Source organism: Oryctolagus cuniculus, unplaced genomic scaffold (genome assembly GCF_964237555.1).
Source record: "Oryctolagus cuniculus unplaced genomic scaffold, mOryCun1.1 SCAFFOLD_177, whole genome shotgun sequence".
In the NCBI taxonomy this organism is placed as follows: domain Eukaryota; kingdom Metazoa; phylum Chordata; class Mammalia; order Lagomorpha; family Leporidae; genus Oryctolagus; species Oryctolagus cuniculus.
Window position 1 is genome coordinate 9528 of NW_027208313.1, and position 23010 is coordinate 32537.

The following is a 23010-nucleotide window of genomic DNA, read 5'->3' on the forward strand; positions in this document are numbered from 1 at the left end:
CACAAAGCACATAGTAGGTATTCCATGTTAGAGATATGAGACCCTACAGTGTAGACTTCCAGAAGAAACCTTGGAGATTATCCAGCTGGGACCCATATTTGTTTTCTAGATAATGTAACTAAAATCTCATAAATAAGTATGATTAACTGACTTACAAGTGTTGGAGGGACAGCAGGCCTTCAAATGAGTCCTTATGTAATTCAGTCAAGTCATTTTCACTGAGGATTCTGGAAAATGAAAGAGGTACTTCTGAATCAAAATGACAACTGCAGCTGTTTGCTTCATAGGACTAACTCTGTATGTAGAGGAAACTTTGGTAATGGTGCTGTTTAAATACCCAGATTCTAATTTACTTCTAGGGTGGCAATGTCTGTTGTATTTTAATTTAAACCATTTTTCCCACTCTCCCTTTTTTGTCCATCTCTATACACCTATCCGTCCTTCCCACCAAATCATAAATGTAATGTCTGCTCTGTAGGTCACAATGTCCCTGTTAGAACCTAACACTGGGACGCACCAAGATTGGCAGAACTGCCATTTCCTTCTGTTTTTTCCCCAAGCCCTACTACCGAAGCCCCATGTTTGAGGTATGCCGGGGCTACAAGTTAAGGTTGACCAGGGAGGCAGTAATGATGGCTGAGTATTTAAATCCCTGCCATCTATGTAGGAGAACAAGACTGAGTTTGAGGTTCCTGAGTTTGACTGACCCAGTCTCACCACTACAGGCATCTGGGGAGTGAACAGTGTATGATAGCATGCTGCCTTTGCCTCTCAAATAAGAAAAATTAAATTTTCTTCCCCTTCCCTTTATCCCTTAGCCTTTCCAACTCCCGTCTTCACTCTTCAGAGGAAACTAGTGTTATTTACTTTTGTGTCAGATGACTCTGATTTTTCCTTTTTCCAAAGATTTATTTATTTATTTGAAAGTCAGAGTTACACACAGAGAGAAGGAGAGGGGAGAAGGGAGAGGGGAGAGGGGAGAGGAAGGTCTTCCATCCGCTGGTTCACTCCCCAATTGGCCACAAAGGCTGGAGCTGTGCTAATGAGGAGCCAGGAGCTTCCTCCAGGTCTTCCCATGTGGGTGCAGGGGCCCAAGGACTTGGGCCATCTTCCACTGCTTTCCCAGGCCATAGCAAAGAGCTGGATCGGAAGTGGAGCAGCTGAGACTCGAACCGGCACCCATATGGGATGCTGGCACTGTGGGTGGTGGCTTTACCTACTATGCCACAGTGCCAGCCCTGACTTTGATTTTTCTTACAAGTTTGGGACATCTTTAAATGAAGCATAACCAAAATATATACAAACTGCGTGTATTGTATTTAAGAAACATCATAAATTAAAAGTCACAACTGCCTGATTCTAGCATTTTCCCATCAGAAATGAGATAGTAGGCTAAGGGGAAACTTTTATCTTTTTTAAAAAAGATTTTATTTATTTGTTTCAGAGTTATAATTACAGATGGAGAGAAGGAGAGACAGAAAGGTCTTCTCTCCACTGGTTCACTCCCCAAATGGCTGCAATGGCTGTAGCTGGGCCAATTGGAAGCCAGGAGCCAGGATCCATGAGCCTCTTTGGGGTCTCCTACATGGGTGCACAGACCTAAGTGCTTGGGCCATCCTCTACTGCATTCTCAGGCCATAGCAGAGAGTTGGATTTAAAGTGGAGCAGCTGGGACTAGAACTGGTGCCCGTACAGGATACCAGCGCCGCAAGTAGCAGCTTAGCCCACTGCACTACTGCAGCACTGCACAGGCCCTGGGAAAATTTATCTTAAAGTGATCATAACCCTTCTCCTTTGTCTGTTATATGTCTTGTTTGTATTCAGAAATAATTTATGATGTCTGTACAAGTTGTCCCAGTGATATAACACGCAAACTGTCGTGAAAAATGTCAATTAATTCCTTTTTTTTATTATGTTACACTCAGCACTTCAAAATTTCTAGTTCACTGGCCTAGGTGACATGATAGATTTTTATTTTTAGTTAATTACTTTGAATGTTAAGTATTCTCCCCCCAAATTGGGAGTCTAAACTGATTCCTTTCAAAAATCAGTAAGGAAAAGATAATTCAACAAATGGACAGTGGACAAAACCTCAACGAAACATAGATGTTCAATAAGTATATAAAGACATTTAAATTTATGAGTAATCAGAGAAATCCAGATTCAGCTGGGAACCCTTTTATTTGCCAGTCACATTAGCAAAAAGACAAAGAGCATCCCGAGGTGAAAAGGTGAAGGGAAGAGTCAGTGTTGGGGCATAGCAGGCTAAGCCGTCACTTGAGAAGCGTAAATTCCATATTGGAGAGCCTGGTTAAAGTCTTGGGCCCTCTGCTTCTGAGCCAGATGCCTGCTAGTGCACCTAGGAGGCAGCAGATGATGGCCCAAGTGCTTGATTCCTCGTCATCCCTGTGGGAGACCCAGAATCAAGTATTAGATCTTAGCTTTGGCCTGGCCCAGCCATGGCTGTTTTGGGCATTTGGGGAATAAAGCAGTGGATGGAAGATTCTCTCTTTCTCTCACTCTCTCATTTGCTCTCGCTCCATCTCCCCCTCCCCCCACTCCCATAGTTCAAGTAAACAAATACATCTTTTTAAAAAGGATGAAGGGAAATGAATGTTCTTATATTCTGTTAGCTGGAGTGTAAGTAAGTGTGCACAGCTTTTCTGAGGGCAATTAAAATTTCCTATTTCCGTAGTCTTCATCCATTTTCATTCTCTTTTTTTTTTTGAGATTTATTTATTTATTTGAAAGTCAAGTTACACACAGAGAGAAGGAGAGGCAGAGAGAGAGAGAGAGAGAGGCAGAGAGAGAGAGAGAGGTCTTCAATCCACTGGCTCACTCCCCAGTTGGCCACAATGGCCAGAGCTGTGCTGATCTGAAGCCAGGAGCCAGGAGCCAGGAGCTTCTTCAAGGTCTCCCACATGGGTGCGGGGTCCCAAGCACTTGGGCCATCTTCCACTGCTTTCCCAGGCCATATCAGAGATCTGGATCAGAAGTGGAGCAGCCAGGACTCAAACCAGCGCCCATATGGGATGCTGGCATGGCTGGTGGAGGCTTTTCCCACTATGCCGCAATGCTAGCTGCCCCATTTTCTTTCTAGACTTCTATTTTGCAAAATGCTTGTCCATGTTCACAAGTGTGCACAAGGATTTTCCTTGCAGCAATACATGAGAAGTGGACATAATCGAAAATCCATCAATAGAGGGATTATTAAGTAAACTGTGAAATGGCCATCCATACTATAGAATATCATGCAGGAGTTAAATGAATAGGGTAACTGACTGAGTACTAGGAGGGAAAGAAATCCAGAAGAAACCATGAAGTGAAAGAACCAAGTTGCAGGATGTTACTATTTAGGTTAAAAAAAGAAAGAAACCACACAACACAACTATTATGCTCTATGTAAATATGTTTGTAGGTAATTTTTTGGAAGGATATATGCCAAACTCAGAGCAGTAATTATTACCTCATAGGTAGGGAGTTAGGACACAATGAAGGTCTTCACTATCCCTATCACTTTTTATCTACTAAGAATGTAATGGTATTACTGATAAAATGCAAATAAATAGAAGTAGTTTCTTATTTCAAATTCTGTGCCTTGTTAAAACAACCATAGAATTATAATCAACAGATGTTGATTGTGACATGGAGAGGGAATACTTTTTCTGACATACTGACCTCAAAATAGTAGAACAAGAAAGCTCTTACAATGCAGTTAGTTTTGTGTATTCATGTTTGGGAGCGTGTACTCACAGTGTCTCAGCCCAGCGGTATGCTTTCCATACATTTTCATCAATGAAAGAAATCGAGTTTCCTTGGAAATTTCTGTAAAGGAACACAGTTCACATCCTTGAATGGGTTGGAAAAGAATGAACAGAATGAGGAAAAAAATCATGGCACCCTCATGGGGGAGTATTGAAATACAGAAATATTATCAGCTTTCTAATAAATACCAGTGCTTTTATGTTCCATAGCTCTCTGCTTCCCAGTTTGCTCACTCAATAAATAATGAGGGGCCACTGACATAAACAATGAAGCATCCTCTCAGAAGCTTAACTTCGTCTCTGTCCAGTCTCTTTGACAGTAAAGACAGTCAATCACTTTGAATATTAAGTATTTTCACCAAAATAACTCAGGTGTCTACACTGACTTCTATAAATCAGTGAGAAAAGGATAAATTATTCAAGAAAAAATGGGCAAAATGTATTGTCACCATAAGAATAATGAAAACCTATGCAGGTATACTAGTGCTTTGGCCAAGCGCCCTCTGCTGAAATCTTTCCAAGTACTGAATGGATACAGACAATTTAAAATCAGAGGGACTAAAGTGCTGATGTGGAAAGCCTTTTGGAATACAGCATAGGGTAAAAGTGCCGATCACTGAGCCAGGAGCCAAGCATTACCTCCATAGGAAAAAAAAAAAGAGAGGAGGTTGGAAGGAAAGACGCACACCTGGGTTACAGGTAATAGAGTGAGGACCAGGGGATGATGAGGGTGTGTGGGGGTTCATACTTTCACATTTTATCCTACATTCTGTGCACTTTTTAAAAAGTGGAAAGGTGCTCATAATCGATACTTGTTTACAAGAAGCTGTTAAATGACTTATATTTAGCTTCAACTTTGAATTGCTGTGAGTGCTTAGCTTTAACTCTGTCCTCACTCCTCAGCAACAATGAACCTATTTGTTTTAGGTACACATTTTCCTGGAAGCAGGAGCAGCAATAAAACAGATACCTGTATGCTCACCTGCCTGGTGGATATGTCCTCTCGGGTTACTTTATGCTCATCAATAAAAAGTGCCTAACACTGAACACATCTCCCACTAACGGGCTCTTCTTTCTGACTGCTGTGCTTCTGCCTTATAGACCACCATCATTCTCGCTGTCATCCAGGGAAAGACTGTGGAGTCACGCATTTTTATTTTCTGTTACAATCCATCACACAGTTATTTAAGCCAGCTTTACAGATGAGGATATTGAATCCAAGCTAAATAACTTGTCCAAAGTCACAAAGCTAATCACTGGGAGACCTGTGTTCAAAGCCAGGCAACCTGGCTCCAGAATCTATCCTTAAATCTGTTGTATCATCTCTAATAAGTCGGGATGAGGGCTGTGTTGAAGAGTGGGATTAAAGCAATGAGGTAATAACATGGTGAATGTCAATAAATAATGAATCAGGAAAAGCAGTAAGGGCAATCACATGAGACTGTAGAAGAGACAGAAGAGAATAAGAGAAGGAGGATCAGGAAAGCTCACAAGCAAAGTGGCCACTTGGGGGTGAACCAACGGAAAAAGGAAGACCTTTCTCTCTGTCTCTCACTGTCCTACTCTGTCTGCCAAAACACACACATACACACACACAGAGTCAACATAAGGTGGGGACTTGAGGAGGGCTCAGAAGATCTTGGGTAAAAGCTGCTGAGACAGGCAGGCTGTAGGGAACCATGAGGAAGGGAGATTCTTACAATATGCTGAAGGTGCCATTGTAGCTGTTGGGCTCTGGTACAGGAACTCTGTGAAGCTTCTGCACTGGGCTGAGGCCAGTGCATGAAAGTGTCTCATCTTTGCAGGTGCAGAGCTCACAGACATTTATGGTGGCAGCTGCATTCAGGGGTTGATCTGTGACTTCAGTTAGGGTTGAGTGCTGAGTCTGAACCTGGCCTGGATGTAGATCTGTAGTCTTCTTCAGGGATGGAGAATGGCCAGCTTTTGCAGTGGGTACCAGAGTTATGGTTAGCTCCATCTTGGAAGGCTGAGCTATGACACTGGGTGATGTTGGGTGCTGAGCTTGATGCTGACCTGCTGTTGGAACTGTCATCTCATTGTCCCCTGGGGACTGAGTTACGAGCTCCTTTAGTGGCTCTGTAGACTGAGTTAGGGTCATTTGCATGGTAGTAGAAGGTGTAGCCTCTGTAGTACGTTGTGGAGTTTGGGTAATTTCCAGGTCCAGAGGCTTGACTGTGACTTGAGGCAGGTTTGTATACTGAGTCTGAATCTGGACTGGAGGTGAAAATGTCACCTCAGGGTACATTGGATAAGGAGGAGGAGATATAGACTTGGAGGCTGTAGAATGTTCATCCTGTGTAGTGGGTACCTGAGTTATGGTTGACTCTAACTTCGAAGGTTCAGCTGTGCCACTGGGTGTCATTGGATGCGGAGTTTGATCTTGACTTGGTTTTGGAACTACCATCTCATAATAAACTGGAGGCTGATAGACCACTTCATTATGTGGCCCTGGAGGCTGCCCTGAAGTCTCCTGCATGGTTGGGAGTGGTTCACCCTCCACAATGGATTCTGGAGTTAGGGTAAGTTCTACATCAAAAGGTTGAACTGTGACTTCTGTCAGGGTTGGATGCTGAGCCTGAACCTGGTCTGGTTGTGAAAGTACCCCCTCATGGAGCACGGGAGGTACTTTAGTCTTCTTCAGGGCTGTAGAATGTTCAGCCTTCCTGGTACGCTTTGCATTTATGGTAAGCACTGTGTCCAAAGGCTGAACTGTGATGTGAGGCAATGTTGGATATTGAGCTTGATTATGACCCAGTGTTGGAACTGTCACCTCTTGATGTATTGGAGATTGGGTTACACCCTCCATGGGAGGTTGACTGGAGGTCTCCTGCATGTCTGTAGAGGGTTCAGTCACCATACTGCTGGTTTCTGGAGTTATGGTAAGTCCCAGGTCCAGATGTTGAGTTGTGACTGGAGTCAGGTTTGGAGATGGAGCTGTAGTCTTGCTCAGGTCTGCAGGATGCTCAGCCTCTGTAGTAGGTTCTGTAGTAATGGTAAGTGCCAGGTCTAAAGGTTGATTTGTGACACTGGGTGATAGTGGAGGTTGATTTTGACCCTCATGAGGCACTGGTGGCTGAGCTACAGATTCTTTAGGTGGAGTCTCCTGCACATTTGTGGCAAGTTCAGCCTCTGTAATGGGCTGTGGAGTTATTGTAAGTGCCAGATCAAAAGGTTGAAATGTGATGCGGGGTGATTTTGGAAACGGAGCTTGATCCTGAGCTGGTGTTGGAACTGTCACCCCCTGATATCCTGGGGGTTGAGCTATACCTTCCTTAGATGGCCCTGGAAGCTGAACTGGGGCCTCCTGCATGATTGGAGAAAGTCCGCCTTCCATTCCAGGTTGTGTAGTTATGGTGAGTTCCACATCCAAAGGTTGACCTGTGACTTTGGTCAGGTTTGGTTGCTGAGTTTGAAGCTCCTGCTGGGTTACAGATGATTGAGTGTCAGGGAAGTCTTGTGGCTTGGCTGGGGCTACATTTTGCACTGGAGCTTGTTCTGCATTCTTGAGGGGCTCTAGAGGCTCAGCTGGAGAAAGTTCCATCTTTTCAGGCAGTGCTGGAGGCTTGGCAAGAGGAGGCCCAAGCTGGGTTGGAGAAAATTCAACTTGCTTGGTGGGAACTGTAGGCTGGGCAGGTCCTTCCTGCTGACTCCAGTAAAGATAAACTTCTGGAGTGGGCTTTAGGGTTCTGGTAAGGTCAATATCCACATGTTTTGGTTTGGTTTTAGACATCCTTAAATGCTGAGTTCTGAGTATTTCTTCTGGAATATGAGGTGAAAATGTCATATTCATTGGGATAGCATCACTCATCTCTGGGAAGATATCTGAAGGCTGGTTTGTGTTTCCCTGTTGGAGTGGTAATTGGTAAGCACTCACGGGGCGCTCTAGAGGTGGAACGGAAATCCCCTGCTGGCTTGGTGAAGGTTCCTTCAGTTGTTCAGGCTGAGCTGGGACCCCTGGAAGTGGGGAGTGCTCATCCTCTTCTGGGGGCTTTGGCTGCTCAGCTGTGTCTGCCTCCTGGTCTTTCAAAGGCTCATGCTCCGTAGGGAACACTGAGGCGTGAGCTTGGGCTTCCTGATGGATTGGAGAAGGTGCAGCCTCTTCGGGGGCCTGTAAAATTTCAGCTGTTTCCTCCTGCTGGGTCATAGAGGGTTTCTCATCCTGCATAACTTCTGGAGATTGAATTGGCAGTGGTTCAACCTCTTCAAGAGGCGTTGGAGGCAGAGCTGGGACTGAGGCCTGAGTTGTTGTGACCTCGTGGCTGACTGGAAATGTTTCCACTTCTGCTGCAGGTTTTGGTGTTAGGGTCAGCTGCAGGTCTGGAGGTTTAGTAGTCACATTGGGCAAGTCGTACTGCTGAACTTGATGGTGACCGGGAGGTAAAGTGGTCACTGTGTGATGACTTGGAGGCTGGGCTGGGACTTCTGTCTTCTTTCCAGAAGATTCAACCTCCTCAGAAGACTCAGAGGGCCGCCTTGGTTGCTCCTGCTCACTGATATAAGGTTCGGTCTCCATAGGAGGGACTGGAGTCAGAGCTAGGGCCTCCAGCTGGCCTGGAGGAGCTTGAGTCTCCATCAGGGCCTCCACGTACTGAGCAATCTGCTGCTGTTCTCTGAGAGAAGGCTCTGTCTCCACGGGAGGGCCTGGAGGAGGCTGAGTCTCCACCAGAGCCTCCGCATACTGAGCTATCTGCTCCTGTTCACGGGGAGAAGGTTCTGCCTCCACGGAAGGGCGTGCAGTGTGAGCTCTGGGTGCCTGCTGGAATGGGGAAGGTTCCGTCTCTGCAGAAGGGACCGGAGTCGGCTCTGGGGGTTCCTGCTGGGCTGGAGAAGCTTCTGTCTCCAGGGAAGGGCCCAGAGTTTGATATGGGGTCTCCTGCTGGGCTGGAGAGGGTTTGTTCTCTACAGAAGACTCAACATACTGAGTGGGCTGCTCCTGATCACTAATATAGGGTTCTGTCTCCACAGAAGGGCCCGGAGTCTGAGCAGAGCCCTCCTGCTGCACTGGAGAAGAGTCCCGCTCCATGGTGGGCTCCGGAGTTATGGTCAGCGCCACATCTGCAGGCTTGATGGTAACATTGGGCAGGTTATAACGGTGAACTTGATTCTGATCTGGAGACCAGTCCATCCCCTTCTGAATCTGTGGAGTCTGAGCTATGATAGTCTCTTCAGGAGATTCTAGCGCTTGAGCTTGGGGATCTTGCTGTACTGGAGATTTGACTTCCACAGGGAGTGCCGAAGGCTTCTCCGGGGCTTCCAGTTGGCTTCTAGAAGGTTCGATCTCTGGAGACTCAGAAGGCTGAGCAGGCTGCTCCTGATTGCTGGAGGAATATTCAGTGTTCACAGGCAGGCCTGGAGGCTGAGCTGGGGCCCCCTGCTGGCCTACAGATGGGCTGACTTCCTCAGCATACTCTGAGGGCTGAGCTGTGGCATCGTTTTGGGTAGAGAAAGGTCCAGTCTCCTCAGGGAGATCTGAGGTCTGAGCTAGACCCTCTTGAGTCCAAGATTCCACCCTCCCAGGGAATTCCGGAGTCTGCACTGGGGCCTCTTGTTGGGCTGAGGGGAGTCCCACTCCCTCAGGATGCCCCAGAGGCTGAGCTGGAGCCTGCTCCGTGCTTGGAGTAGACTGAACTTCCTCACCTACCCCTGAGGCTTCTGTCAGCTCCGTGTCTGCAGGTTTCAGTGTGACGCTGGGGAAGTTTGCTTGGAGAGCTACAATCTGAGGTGAGGATGGAGTGTTAAGATTGTGATTCACTGATGCCTGACCTACTACTTCTCAGTAGCAAATGGATTCTGAGCGGGGGCCTCCTGCTGCAACGGAGATGCTTCTTCCTCGGGCTGCTGCAGGTCTGCACCTGGGCCCTCTTGCTGGGGTGAAGAAAGTTCATCTGGTTCAACGGGCTGTGGAGGCGGAACTTGTTCTTCTTGCTGTGCAGAGGAGGATTGGATGGGCTCCTGAGTCTCTGGATTTTGAGTCTGGCCTTCCATCAGGAATTGAGATGGTTCAGCCTGCTCAGAGGGCTGTGCAGGTTCTCCTGGGTTCTCCTGGGATTCTGTAGGAAAACCACCAGGATAGACCCCATAGTCAGCCGGCAAAACTTGATTTTGACCCTGAAGCTTGGCCGCTTTGTCTGGAGTTCCAACACCAACCTTAGGAAGCCGTCGACGCCGAGCTAGATCTTTCTTGGGGGTCAGGGGTGAAACAATCAACTTGTTTCCTTGTGAACTCTGACTGTCTAGAGGTGGAACGAGTGCTTCCAATGACTGGTGAGCATTTCCTTCCAGTCGAGGAGGCAGAGCCGGAGGCTGATCCTGATCCCCGTCTAGCACGGGAATCGCCTCTGGTAGCCTCTGTTGTTGAGGAAACCTATTGAAATACTGGTACGGACCAGGACCAGCAAGCTGTTCTGGCTCTGGGGGCAGTTCCAGAAAAAGGAAGCAAACTCACAGTGGACTCTTGAGGCGAGGCCAGCACCCGGGAGGGAGCAGAAGACCCCAGGTCATCAAAGCCGCCAGGGTCTGCCATGGGTGTGAGCGAGTCAGGCGATTCAGGTGGGACATTCAAGGAGTGGGAAGACCAGGGCTCAGAGAGCCAAGGGATCTGGACTGGGAGCCCCTGGTCTTCCCGCGTGGGGTCTCCTAAGTGATGGGAAAGTGCAGGTCTCCTGTCCTCACCTTACTCGACTCCTGCTCTTTCTGTCCACTCGGGGCTTCTGTACTCTCATTGATATAGGTCTCGGTCCTCCACTGCTCTGTGTCCCATTCTTTCTTGGCTATCTTTTCTTCCTGCTGCTCACTGAGGAGCTTCATCAGGATGCCTGTTTTGGAGATGAGCTTGGCACAGGGCAGTTGCACCTGGGCCTCAGAGCAGTCCATTTTCAGAGTGCGGATGACGTGAGAAATGAGCCTTCTCACGTCAGTGTTGGGGATGAGGGACTGTAGCTGCTGATTCAGCTGAATTTCAAACTGTTGCCCCTGGGACAGCATCACGGGGTAGGTGAAGCCTGCGGGCGTGGTGGGGGCTTCAGTGCCCTCGCTGGGGTATTCCCACTGTGTTTCCTTGGTTTGGTCCACAGTCGGCATTAGGTCGAACTCGGTCCCAGCAGAATCTGTAGCTGAAGGATCTGTGTGCATTTTGTCGCCAGGGAGCGTTTCTTCATGTGCAGTGGTGTTTTCTGTCAAAACATTTTCTTCGAAAACACGCCCTCCGGAATGGTTTTCCTCCCTAGTGTCTTCTATAGAAGGTTCTCTCAGAGGAGGACTCCCCTGAGAATGCAGGCCTCCAGGGGATGAGAAAGCCTCTCCGGAGGGGGAGTTTATGAGACTCCGCAGTGCAGGGAACGGAGGCCTCTTCCCAGCCGTCAGCCTGTTGAGGGAATTTTTCCTTCTGAACTTCCGACTCAGTTTGGCCTTGGGGGTTCGGAGGACCAGGTGAGAGCAAGTTTTATGAAAGCGGTAATTCTGTCTGGAATGCCAGATTGGTTTCCCTGCCGCCTTATTTTTGGCTCTAGCATTGGCATCTTCTAAGACAAAAATGGTGTAGGTTAAGTCCTCCTTTGTTGTTGATCTCAGAGAGAGATTTTGCAGGGGAGGTAGAAGGCCTGCCCAGGATGTGTTTCTTCAGGAAAGAGGAGGCTGCAGCCTCACGTTCCTTTGTGAGCAAGGGCTCCGTGTGCAAGGAGTTTCCGGCCACCTGCCTGGGCCTCTGAGCCACTTGAAGCTCCTTCAGCTCCCTGGAGCCTGCTCTCCCAAGCCTTCTTCCCCCAATGCTCTCCGCAAAGGGCCAGGTGCCCCGTCTCCTCCCGAGGCTCTTCCTCATCTCCTGGAGGTGCCTTTCCCGTAAGCCCTTTGGCCCCTTGATGACTTTTTTCACTCTCTGCAGCCTGTACCCCACACTTGGCATGGTTGCCAGGCTGTTCTCCTGTGACGGGGCAGTTTCTGATTTCTTTTGGAGGATTTGAGGGTTAAATTGATGACCTAACAGGATAGGCTGCATAAGCATGGCCTTTTCTTCCTTCTTAACCTTATCGATTTTTTTCTTGAATTACTTCATGTAACAAATTCTCCAGAAAATAGAGCTTTCTCAACTTATTTCTGTAAGGATGAGAGGGCCTTCTTATGTGGGTTTTCACGTAGCTCAGGGACTTATCTCTATCTTGCACATTTGAAAAAAGCAGTGTAATGAATGGTAATAATGTTGATTCTACATTTTGTAGATTTTCCTCTGAGAAATAAGGCAATATATAATTCAGTGCAGTAATAACATCACTTTCATCGTTGAGGTCCCGCTGTTCACTCATGCGGCCTGGGAAGTCCACACTGTTTCTCTCTGATACTGAGTTCCCTGGCTCAATAGTCAGCTGCTTGCTGGTGTTGTTCTTCCGGGCTTGCAATATCTTCATGAATGCCCCCTTTGGGTTCCCTATAGATGCTTCTTCAACTGTCAAAAAAAGAAGAGACTGCTTTTTGGCACAGAAGACTGATGGGACAGCTTTATGTCAGTCCACAGCCCTACACTCTGATCAATTAAATTAGGAGTCAAATCCAATATTTGGGGTACCATTGAGACTTTAGAGAGAAAAGTAAAACCAAACTCAAACCTATGAAATGGCAACAACAAAGGAGAAAAAGATATTTTTGAGAGTGGCATTCAAAGAGTTCGCAGTGTTAAAAAGCAGTAACTATGATCAGTATTATTTCATTGGTTTCCAATGACCAACCACTCCAGGCTTAGAATAAGGCTGGAGGACAAATGGCCCCACCCAGCTGCCCCTTCTGTGGCTCTGCCCCTGCTTCTCAGCCACATCATTCTACAGTCCTGCCTCATGCTGAGGGAGCACAGGCTTCCTCCTTCCCTCCCTCCCTCCCTGTGGCCCTGTGTTCTTGCTACCATCACAGGTGTCCATGGCAAGAGATAGGCATGTAAGGGGAGTGAGGGCAGAGGTGGTCAAGCCAAGGGGCCTTGCTCCTCACCTCAGTGTGTTCTTTCCCACCCTTGTAAAGGGAGATTAACAATGCTTGTCCTTCTCACCTCTTGAGACGAAGGGAATAATATAATTGGTAGGAAACTGGTCTGGAAGGTGAGCAACACTGTGTAGATGGGTATACAGTTATCACTGTGCTAATGCCTCAGATCCCTGACTGAGATCTGAATTCAAGCTGTCTAAGGAAGAAAGCGGTCACATTTTGGAAGTCATGACATCAGTGGTAATAACCCTCATCTACAGAAGGATACTTAAAAGTACCCGAGTGTTCTGTGGATAGAAAAGCGTGAGACTCAGAGCAGGTTCAGAGTTGGACAGTCTACAAGTGCATGGAGGAGCCTTCCGACTCCATCAGAGGAGTCAGGCAGCCATTTCTGGTTATGGAACCAGAAACTCCCCGGCTCCAAATAAAACAGCATCACTTGTACTCTTTTATACAAGTGCAAAAACAAACAACCGCGGTGAGCAGTGTAGACCTGTTCTATAAGACAGAGGGCCCTTGAGGCCCAACACATAGAAAACCAGTTTATAGACTGTGTGCAAATGAGTTATCATTGAAAAGCAAAGCACCCAAGAGCACAGAACACCACGTGTGTGGTTCCCAACATTGCTTCCTTCCCCTTCCACCGCATTTCCATGATCCTTTGTGCATATGTAAATTACATAGCGGTAACTATGTTATTAAATTACATAGCAGTGATTGCGAACCTGACTTTCAGCAAGGGAGCAGTGTAGCAATTTAGGGAGTTTAAATCTGAATGAATGAATAAAAATTCAGCAATTAATTCCATTGTTACTTTAAACTTGACCCTAAAATTTTAAAATAAGAAATTTCAAACAAATAAATATTAAAAAAAGATCCTCAGGAAGTTCCGACTCACGGCAATGTGTCGTATTTGGCAGGCATTCAATGTCACAGTGAAGCTTGACGGTGTTGCAGACAACCTCGATAGTATGTTTAAATTGGCAGAGGCAGCAGGCCATATGGCTGGGTAAGATCCTATGAGTAGAGACAGAGAATTAAGTTACCTGTAAAGGGGTTCCTTGGGTGGGTCAAACAGGTGAGCCAAGGTGCCAGCAAAGGAGTTCTTGAGGTATGTGGCCAGGACATTTGGGTAGGAGCCTGGTGGCCAATTGTTGGTCTTGAATATGAGAATAAAGGAAGGAGGGAGAGGTGGCCCAAGGAGGCATAGGCATGGAAGTGGGTGTGGTGTATCCAAAATAAAGTCAACAGGGTGAGCATTGGGCACCATGGATCTGTCGTTTGACTCAGGGGTGTCTCCTTCCAGTTCACAAGTCTCATTGTGGGTTGGGAGTGCACAGGAGGACTTCCCCCAACCTCTGGAGTACTCTTCTCCATCCCTGTTGGAAGTGTTCACTATTAGAAACTACTCTGGTCCCAGAAAAATGACTGACTGCAGTAATTGTTGGAAAAGATGTGGAGAAAAAGGAACACTCGCTCACTGATGGGTGAGTGAAAGTAATTTGACCAGGCAGGTGTTTAGCCCAGCCATGAAGATGCTGCTTGGGACAAGCACATCCACTTCTGGAGTGCCTGGCTCCATTTCTGATCCCTGTTTCCTGCCAGGGAGTGCCCTGGGATGTGTCAGGTGGTGCTTCCCTAAATACCCAGAAATGGAAAGACTGCAACTTATGGTAGGTGTGTGTTTTTAAGAAACTGTCAGTCTATTTTCATTATATTTTTTTTTCAAATGTATCATTTCGAAAGTTTCTGTGGAAGGAAGAGAGAGAAACACACACAAACACATCTTTTCTTTTTTTTTTTCTTTTTGACAGGCAGAGTGGACAGTGAGAGACAGAAACAGAGAGAAAGGTCTTCCTTTTGCCATTGGTTCACCCTCCAATGGCCGCCGTGGCCGGCACATCGCGCTGATCCAAAGCCAGAAGCCAGGTGCTTTTCCTGGTCTCCCATGCGGGTGCAGGGCCCAAGGACTTGGGCCATCCTCCACTGCACTCCCGGGCCATACCAGAGAGCTGGCCTGGAAGAGGGGCAACCGGGACAGAATCCGGCGCCCTGACCGGGACTAGAACCCAGTGTGCCAGCGCCGCAAGGCGGAAGATTAGCCTATTGAGCCACGGTGCCGACCACATGTTTTCATTAGGTAGTTTACTCCCCAAATGTCTGCGACATGCAGGGCTGGGCCAGGCCAAAGCCAGGAGCTCAGAAACTAGTTTGGTTTTCCATGTGAGGAGCAAGAACTCAAGTCCTTGGGGCATCACCCACTGCCTTCCAGGGTACATGTTAGCAGGAAGCTAGGGTGGAGCAGAGCCGGGACTTGGATCCAGGCATTCTGATGTGGGATTGGAGTATCCCAGGTAGTGGCTTAACGGCTGCACCAAATGCCTGCCATCGTAAACAGTTTAATTTTTATTTGTTTTATTTTTTAAAGCTTTTATGTAATGAATGCCAATTTCATAGGTACAACTTTAGGAATATAGTGTTTTTTCCTCCATACCTGCCCTCCCACCCCCACTCCCGTCCTACCTCCTACTCCCTCTCCCATCCCATTCTTCATTAAGATTCACTTTTGATTGACTTTATATACAAAAGAGCAACTCTATACTAAGTAAAGATTTCAACACTTTGCACCAACCCCCCACCCCACAACATAAAAAGTACTGTTTGAGAACAAGTTTTGCAGTTAATTCTCATAGTACAGCTCATTAAGGACAGAGTTCCTACAGGGGGGGGTAAGTGCAAACAGCTTCATTTCTAATACCCCCAAATTGGAACAACCTAAGTGTTCACAAATAGGTGAATAGATAAACTATGGTAGGTTACACGTAGTGGGCCAGGCTCTTTCTAACCAATAGAATAACCAATGGTTGAGTTGTTACAGATGACTAATGTTACTTCTTTGGGTCCAGGGAAAGCTTCATATAGAAAGAAAAAAAAAAAAAGAAATTATCAACTCCCAACTTGACTCTCACTGGGATTAAACATGACAATAGGTCTGATCTGATTTCATCATCATTTAAAAAAATCATCTATTATTTTTCACTTTATGTTTCTGTGTGGGAGCAAACTGCTGAAATCCTTACTTAATGTATACTAAGCTGATCTTCTGTATATTAAGATATTCGAAAATGAATCTTGATGTGAATGGAAGGGGAGAGGGAGTGGGAAAGGGGAGGGTTGTGGGTGGGAGGGACGGTATGGGGGGGAAGCCATTGTAATCCATAAATCGTACTTTGGAAATTTATATTCATTAAATAAAAGTTAAAAACAAAACAAAACAAAAAAAAAGAAAGAATGCACTCAGAATGCTAAGCTAGTGTTTTACTAGACTTCAATTCTAACAGGAAATTTTCGTTAAGTCCTTTCTACCCCTAACTTCGTATTTTGAAAATTTTCAAGCCTACAAAAATATCCGAAAGATTGGTGTCATGAGTTTACATGTTCTCTCACTTAGATTCAACTGTTGCTAACATTTTGCCACATTCACTTTCCACGTGTGTGTCTCTATGCACTTCTTGGACAAACCATTTGAGAATGAGCTGTAGATATGATGACCTTTTCTTGCTAAACCTGAAGTCTGTGTCTCCTAAGAACAAAGGCATTCTCCTGCATATCCACAACACTATTATCACCCAGTCAGCTTTAACATTAACATCACCGTCTATTGTGGTCCACATGCAGGTGCTCTCAGTTGTCCCAAACATGTCTTGGCTACTTTTAAATCAGGCATTGCATTTTATTTTCATGGCTCTTTAATTTTCTTCAGTTTAGAACTGTTCCTTTTTTGCAGTGTTTCATGGCATTGGGATTTTTGAGGCATTCAAATCAGTTGTTTTACAGCATGCACCTCAATTTATCCTTCTAAGACCAATACTGAATATAATCACCAGGGAACATTTATTTTTTTGAGTGGCTAAGATTTTTTTTAAAAAGTTTTATTTATTTGAAAGGCAGAGTGATGGTTGGGTGCAGGAGAGAGAGAGAATGAGTGGAGGGAGAGGGAGAGGGAGGGAGAGAGAGAGAAAGAATGAACGTGAATAAATCTTCCAGCCACTGGTTCATGCCCCAAATGGCCACCGCAGCTGGGGTTGGGCTGGGTTGAAGTCAGGAGCCAGGATCCAGGAGCCAGGAACTATATTCAGGTCTCTCCTGGGTGGCAGGGGGTCAAGCACTTTGGTCATCCTGTGCTGCTTTCCCAGGTTCATTAGCAAGGAGCTGGATGGGAAGTGGAGCAGCTGGGACTTGAACTGGCACTCCCATATGGGATGCCAGCATCACAGACAACTTCACCTTATGCCACAACACCAGCCCCACTAGGGACCATTTCTGGCAGGAACACTGCATCTTGCATAGAGAATGTTGTAGTTTTGCTGCTTACTAAAATGGATGCACTAGGGATGATGTCAGTGATAAAATATTTATTTTTTAGAAGATTTTTATTTATTTGAGAGGTAGAGTTACAAACACAGAAAGGGAGAGACAGAGACAAAGATCTTCCATCTTAAGCTGGTTCACGTCCCAAATGGCCTCAATGGCCAGAGCTGGGCCAATCTGAAGCCAGGAGCCAGGAGCTTCTTCCGGGTCTCCCATGCAGGTGCAGAAGCTCAAGCACTTAGGTCATCTACTGCTTTCCCAGGCCATAGCAGAGAGATGGATCAGAAAAGGAGAAGCCAGGACTGGATCTGGTGCCCATATGGGATGCTGGCACCGCAGGTGGAGACAGCCCACTATACCACAGCGCTGGGCCCCAAATCATTATTTTCAAAAATATTGGCAAATCTGGGGCTGGCACCATGGTGCAGTAGGTTAATCCTTCACCTGCAGCACCGGCATCTCATATGGGCGCTGGTTCTAGTGCCAGCTGCTCTGCTTTTGATCCAGCTCTCTGCTATGGCCTGGGAAAGCAGTGGAAGATGGCCCAAGTCCTTGGGCCCTGCACCCGCATGGGAGACTGGAAAGAAGCACCTGGCTCCTGGCTTCGATCAGTGCAGCTCCAGCCATTGTGGCCATTTGGGGAGTGAACCATCGGAAGGCTTTTTTCTCTGTGTCTCTCTCTCACTGTCTATAACTCTTATCTGTCAAATAAATAAATAAAATTTTAAAAAATATTGGAAAATCTTTTGAAATTGCTAATGACCTGAGGTATAACTTATTCTTACTAGATAATATTTAAGTATTAAAGACCATTGCACATTAATATGCAATAAAGGGGCCAGCGCTGTGCTGTAGCAGGTTAAGCCTTCACCTGCAGTGTCAGCATCCCTTATAGGCACTGGTTCAAGTCCCAGCTGCTCCGCTTCTGGTCCAGCTCCCTGCTAATGCACTTGGGAAAGCAGCAGAGGATGGTCCAAGTGCTTGGGCTCCTGCTCCCACATGATTCAGAATAAGCTCCGACTCCTGACTTTGGCCTGGCCAAGCCCTGGCTGTTGTGGTCTTTTGAGCTAGGAACCAGCAGATGGAAGATCTTTCTCTCTCTCTGTATTTCTGCATTTCTTTTTTCTTCTTTTTTTTAACTTTTATTTAATGAATATAAATTTCCAAAGTACAGCTTATGGATTACAATGGCTCCCCCCCCATAACTTCCCTCCCACCCGCAACCCTCCCCTTTCCCTCTCCCTCCCCCCTTCCATTCACATCAAGATTCATTTTCAATTCTCTTTATATACAGAAGATCAGTTTAGCATATATTAAGTAAAGATTTCAACAGTTTGCACCCACATAGAAACATACCAGGGGATTCCAATTCAATCCCATCAAGGTGGCATGTACCAATGCCATCTCACTAGTTCCGGTGATCAATTTCTGTTCAAATTGAGCATAATGATAGGACTAAGAGCCAAAGGGAGCACATAAACAAGACTAGTGTCTGCAAATGCTAGCTGATAGAATAAAAAAGGGGGAGAACGATCCAGCATGGGAAGTGAGATACACAGCAGACCTATAGAATGGCAGATGTCCTAAACAGCACTCTGGCCTCAGAATCAGCCCTTAAGGCACACGGATCTAGCTGAAAAGCCCATGAGAGTATTACAGGCATGGAAAGCCAAAACACTCTGGCAAAAAAAAAAAACCCTACATGTATTTCTGCCTTTCGAATAAATAAGTAAGTCTTTAAGAATGCATTAAGGACCATCGCTTATGAGTCACGACACAAGTGAGCTGACCTGCTTTGTCTAAACTCCTGAGGACTTCCAATAATGAACTCCAGTGTAACAATTGCTTTCAGGTTTTTATAGCCTTGGTTGCACATGGCTCCAGAAAATGCTAGCACTTTTCCTGTCCACTGATGGTCAAGTATGAAAAAAGCAGCTAGAACACCACAGCCTTGGCTAACTGAGAAAGCTTGTTGATGATGAGAGCTTTGACTCTTTGGAGAGGAAGGCCTCTCACTGACCTGGGAGGATCCACTGTGGCAGATGCTGCCCAAGGTTGAGGAAGAGGAGGCTAGAGCAGAAACCAGTGGACTTGATGATGTGGGAAAGTTAGTCAAGGAGGTGATCTGACAGAAGTGATTAGGGCAGGGTATGCTGTGAGAGGCCTTTCCCCATTCTTATCTTGTGGAGTCCGCTCAACTAGCCTTATCATAGTTTCTGTTTAGCTTGTCCAATTGGCAGGGGGGAGGTCACAATGGAAGTTGCAGTGAGTTTATGGTAAAATGTCAGAATAGGGCTCTAAGGAAATCCTTTTTAAAACTTCAAAACTTGAGATACTTCAAACTCTGCATGAAAATTAACTAGAAAGGATCATGGACCTAAATGTAACTCTACAGTTTCTACAAGAAAACAGGAGAAAATCTCTGTAACTTTAGATTAGACAATGGGTTATTTGAAAGATTTTTTTCAGGAAAGGCACAATAAAAGGACAAACCATACAAGATAAAAGTTGCTATAGGCTCATCAACATTAAAAAAAATTAACTTCTACTCTTCAGAAGGTACACTTAGTAGAGTGAAATGATAACTCACAACCAGAGAGAAGATATTTACTAAACATACATCTGAGAGAAAGTACTCATACCCAGAGCATATAAAACACTCTTAAAACTCCCTAAGATTACCATCAAATTACTACATGGGAACAGATTTGAATAGACACTTGGTAAAGATATTTGCACAACAGTATCGTCAGTTATTAGAGAAGTCTAAGTTTAAACTGCAGTGAGTGTACCCAAGGTGCCAGCGTTAGGATGACTGAGTCCCGCATTTGAGCACTTGCATTTGATTCTTCTCTCTGGTTCCTGATTCCAGCTTCCTGCTAATATAGTTCTTCTGCCTTTCTTTGGTTGAGTAACTGGGGTTCCTGCTACCTACATGGGAGATCTGGGTTGAATTCCCAGCTGTCAATTCCAGCTTCAGCCCAATGCTGGTCTTGGTGGCATTTGGTGAGAGAACTGATTGACTCTCTAGTAACTATTTTTAAATACTAAAAAAACATATAGAGATTCCACTATTTATCTACTGGCAGAAGAGCTACATTAAAAAAAGTTTTATTTTTTAACTTATTTGAAAGAACGAGAGAGAGAGAGAGAGAGAGAGAGAGAGAGAGAGAAAGAGATTGATTGATTGACCTTCCATCTGCTGGTTCACTTCCCCAAATGCTGATAACAGCCAGGGTTGGGCCAGGACTATGCCAAGGACATAGGTCTCAATGTGTGGGTCTCCTACATGGGTGGCAGAGACCAGAATACTTGAGTTACCATCGGCTACCTCCCAGGGTGCACATTAGCTGGAAGCAGAGTAGCTGGGACTCAAACTTGGCACTCTGATACGGGATGTAGGCATCCCAAGTGGTATCTTATTTATTTATTTATTTATTTATTTGACATGTAGAGTCAGACAGTGAGAGGGAGAGACATAGAGAAAGGTCTTCCTTCCATTGGTTCACCTCCCAATCACCCCCCAAATGGCCGCTACCGCCGGAGCTGCGCCGAACTGAAGCCAGGAGCCAGGTGCTTCCTCCTGGTCTCCCATGCGGGTGCAGGGTCCAAGCACTTGGGCCATCCTCCACTGCCTTCCCGGGCCACAGCAGAGAGCTAGATTGGAAGAGCAGCAGCTGGGACTAGAACCTGGTGCCCATATGGGATGCCGGTGCCACAGGTGGAGGATTAGCCAAGTAAGCCATGGTGCTGGCCCCCCAAGTGGTATCTTAATGCTGTGCCACAATGTCCAGTTTCTAAATGTTTGTTAAAAAAGTTGAAATCTGAGGACTGGGACAACACATGTTGCAAGTGCCACTCTCGAACATTGTTGGTGAGAGTGCAGACTGCAGCAGCTACTTGGCAAACAGTTTAGCTGTGTGTTAAACAGTTCAATATACACTTAGTAGGTAATGAACTGTCCTACCCCTAGATCTTTACACCAAAGAAATGAAGACACATATCCACTCACAGACCTCCATGTGAGTGCTGTTAGTGGCTTTATTTATAATTGCAAAAAGTTGGAAAACACAGTTCTATAAGCTGATGAAATGGATAAACTGGTGTAACTACACAATTGGAATATTACTTAGCAATAGGTAGAGGCAGCAACATGAATAGTAGTTTAATCTCTAAAGGATTATGCTGAGTAAAGGAGCCAGACACAAGAGGCTACACTTACTACATGATTTTGCTTATAAGACACTGTGGAAGGAAAAACTACAAGAATAGAAACAGGATGAGTGGTTTGCAGGGCCTGGGTCTGGGGATGGGAGGAGACGATTGATTGGAAAGGACCATGAGGGACCTTTTTGGGTTGATAGAAATGTTCTACATCAGGAATTTGGTGGTGGTTACATAACCACGTGTTTGCCAAAACTCAGCAAACTTTACAGTGTGAATTGAAATACATAAAAATTATACCTCCATAAGCCTGACTTAAGAAAACACGTCTACAGACTTACATGGAAATAAACCTAAGAAAAAGATAACTTACAGGTTTTCCAATTGAAGAGTCATCATGAGGATGTTCTCAACTGTGGTAAGTGGTACTTGTGTTGTTCCCAAGTCTCTGAAGGAGAAAGCCCAAACATTCATGGTATGGACCTCAATAAAAAGATCTGTCTTTAAAAAGGTTGTTTCAGGAAGATGTGGTTACATCAGTTTTGGCTTCTCTATAAAGCAAGACCGCTCAAGAGTTTGTCATGGAGACAGTTCCAGAAAGCCCTGGTTGAAATGACTTTACTATTTGCATCATCAGATTAATGACCTTGGCATTGAAGAGTGGAACCTACACCTTTTTCTGCCATTGTCTTATTTTTCATTTTATACTACATTGACCTCTTTTAATTCTTATTTTTTTCTTTAAAAATTTACATCTATACCTCTTTGCTTGGGATAGATGGTATTCCTAACATGTATTTGCATGTAACACTGTCTCCCTCTGCCAGCTGTCTTTCCCATGATAAATTCTTTCTCAGTTCTTGCCTCAGTCAATAACTTTTTTTCAGTAACCTAATTTATTTTTTTTCAGTAACCTAATTTAAAATCATGACTTTTTAGCCTCAATCTCAAATATTTAATGTTTGATGAAAATAAAAAATAATTAGTTTAATACTTACAGATATTTTAATGCTGGCAGTTTAAAAAGATACGAATCTTCAACATTTGTCAGAGGATTACGATTGAGATTTCTGAAAAAGGCAATGGAATTAAAGTTATTGGCCTTTCAATAAGCACAAGATTGTATGAGAAATTATATTCTTTTTTGTGTAGACATTTTAGGCTTAAAATTACTTTCTGTGTACTTATAAATCACCCTTAGAATTCAAAAAGCACTTGTTCTTTGGGAACTACCTATGTCTCTTAGAGGATGAATGGAGAAGAGAAAGAGAAAAGATACAAAAAAATGCATAATAAACAAAAAGTATGCAAAAGAACTTTTTAGGTGAAAAGCCTTAGAAGTGGAGCCAGTGTTTTGCCTAGCACTTAACACCCAGATTGGGATACCTACGTCTCAAATCAGATGCCTGGGTTTGATTCCCAGTTCCAGCTTCTAATTGCAACTTCCTGTTAATGCAGACCCTGGGAGGCAGTGGTGATGGCTCAATTGGTTGATTCTTTGCTGCCTACTTGGAGACGTGGACTGGTTTCTGGTTTCCAGCTTCAGCCTGGGCCTGGCCTAGCCTCGCCCGAGCCATTGCAGGTATTTGGGAAGTGAACTAGTGGACGGGAGCTGTCTGTGTCTTAAAAAAGAAAGATGTATAGAAGTGACCACACTGATAGGGAAGCCCTTTTTTGTGTAGGAAACACTAATCCTGTGTTCTCCATAATTCAAGGTGCTTGCCTT

The 23010-nt window shown here is 45.3% G+C and overlaps 3 protein-coding genes across 3 annotated transcripts in view; all 3 read right to left on the reverse strand.

The window, feature by feature from the left end:
* Positions 1–5333: 5333 nt before the first annotated feature.
* Positions 5334–7434, reverse strand: LOC138848202 (leucine-rich repeat-containing protein 37A3-like). Its single transcript, XM_070067801.1, has one exon. The coding sequence runs from the start codon at positions 7324–7326 to the stop codon at positions 5461–5463; it is 1866 nt and encodes a 621-aa protein (XP_069923902.1). The 5' UTR covers positions 7327–7434; the 3' UTR covers positions 5334–5460.
* A 363-nt stretch (positions 7435–7797) lies between these two features.
* On the reverse strand, positions 7798–9770 carry LOC138848199 (leucine-rich repeat-containing protein 37A3-like; the record flags this gene model as incomplete). Its single annotated transcript, XM_070067798.1, has 2 exons — positions 9638–9770; positions 7798–9554 (listed from the first exon to the last, which is right to left on the reverse strand). Coding segments are annotated over exons 1-2 (1890 nt in total), but the record flags the coding sequence as incomplete, so codon positions are not given.
* The window catches only part of LOC127485870 (leucine-rich repeat-containing protein 37A3), a 30508-nt gene continuing 17049 nt past the window's right edge, over positions 9552–23010 (reverse strand). The window contains 6 exon segments of the mRNA XM_070067802.1: positions 9552–11337; positions 11339–11700; positions 11945–12222; positions 13648–13766; positions 21658–21732; positions 22283–22354. Coding sequence (XP_069923903.1) covers positions 10422–11337; positions 11339–11700; positions 11945–12222; positions 13648–13766; positions 21658–21732; positions 22283–22354 — 1822 coding nt within the window. The 3' untranslated portion in view covers positions 9552–10421.

Bases quoted from the DNA above. Each gene is read 5' to 3' on its own strand.
- LOC138848202 (XM_070067801.1), bottom strand. From the start codon at position 7,326: ATGGAACTTTCTCCAGCTGAGCCTCTAGAGCCCCTCAAGAATGCAGAA.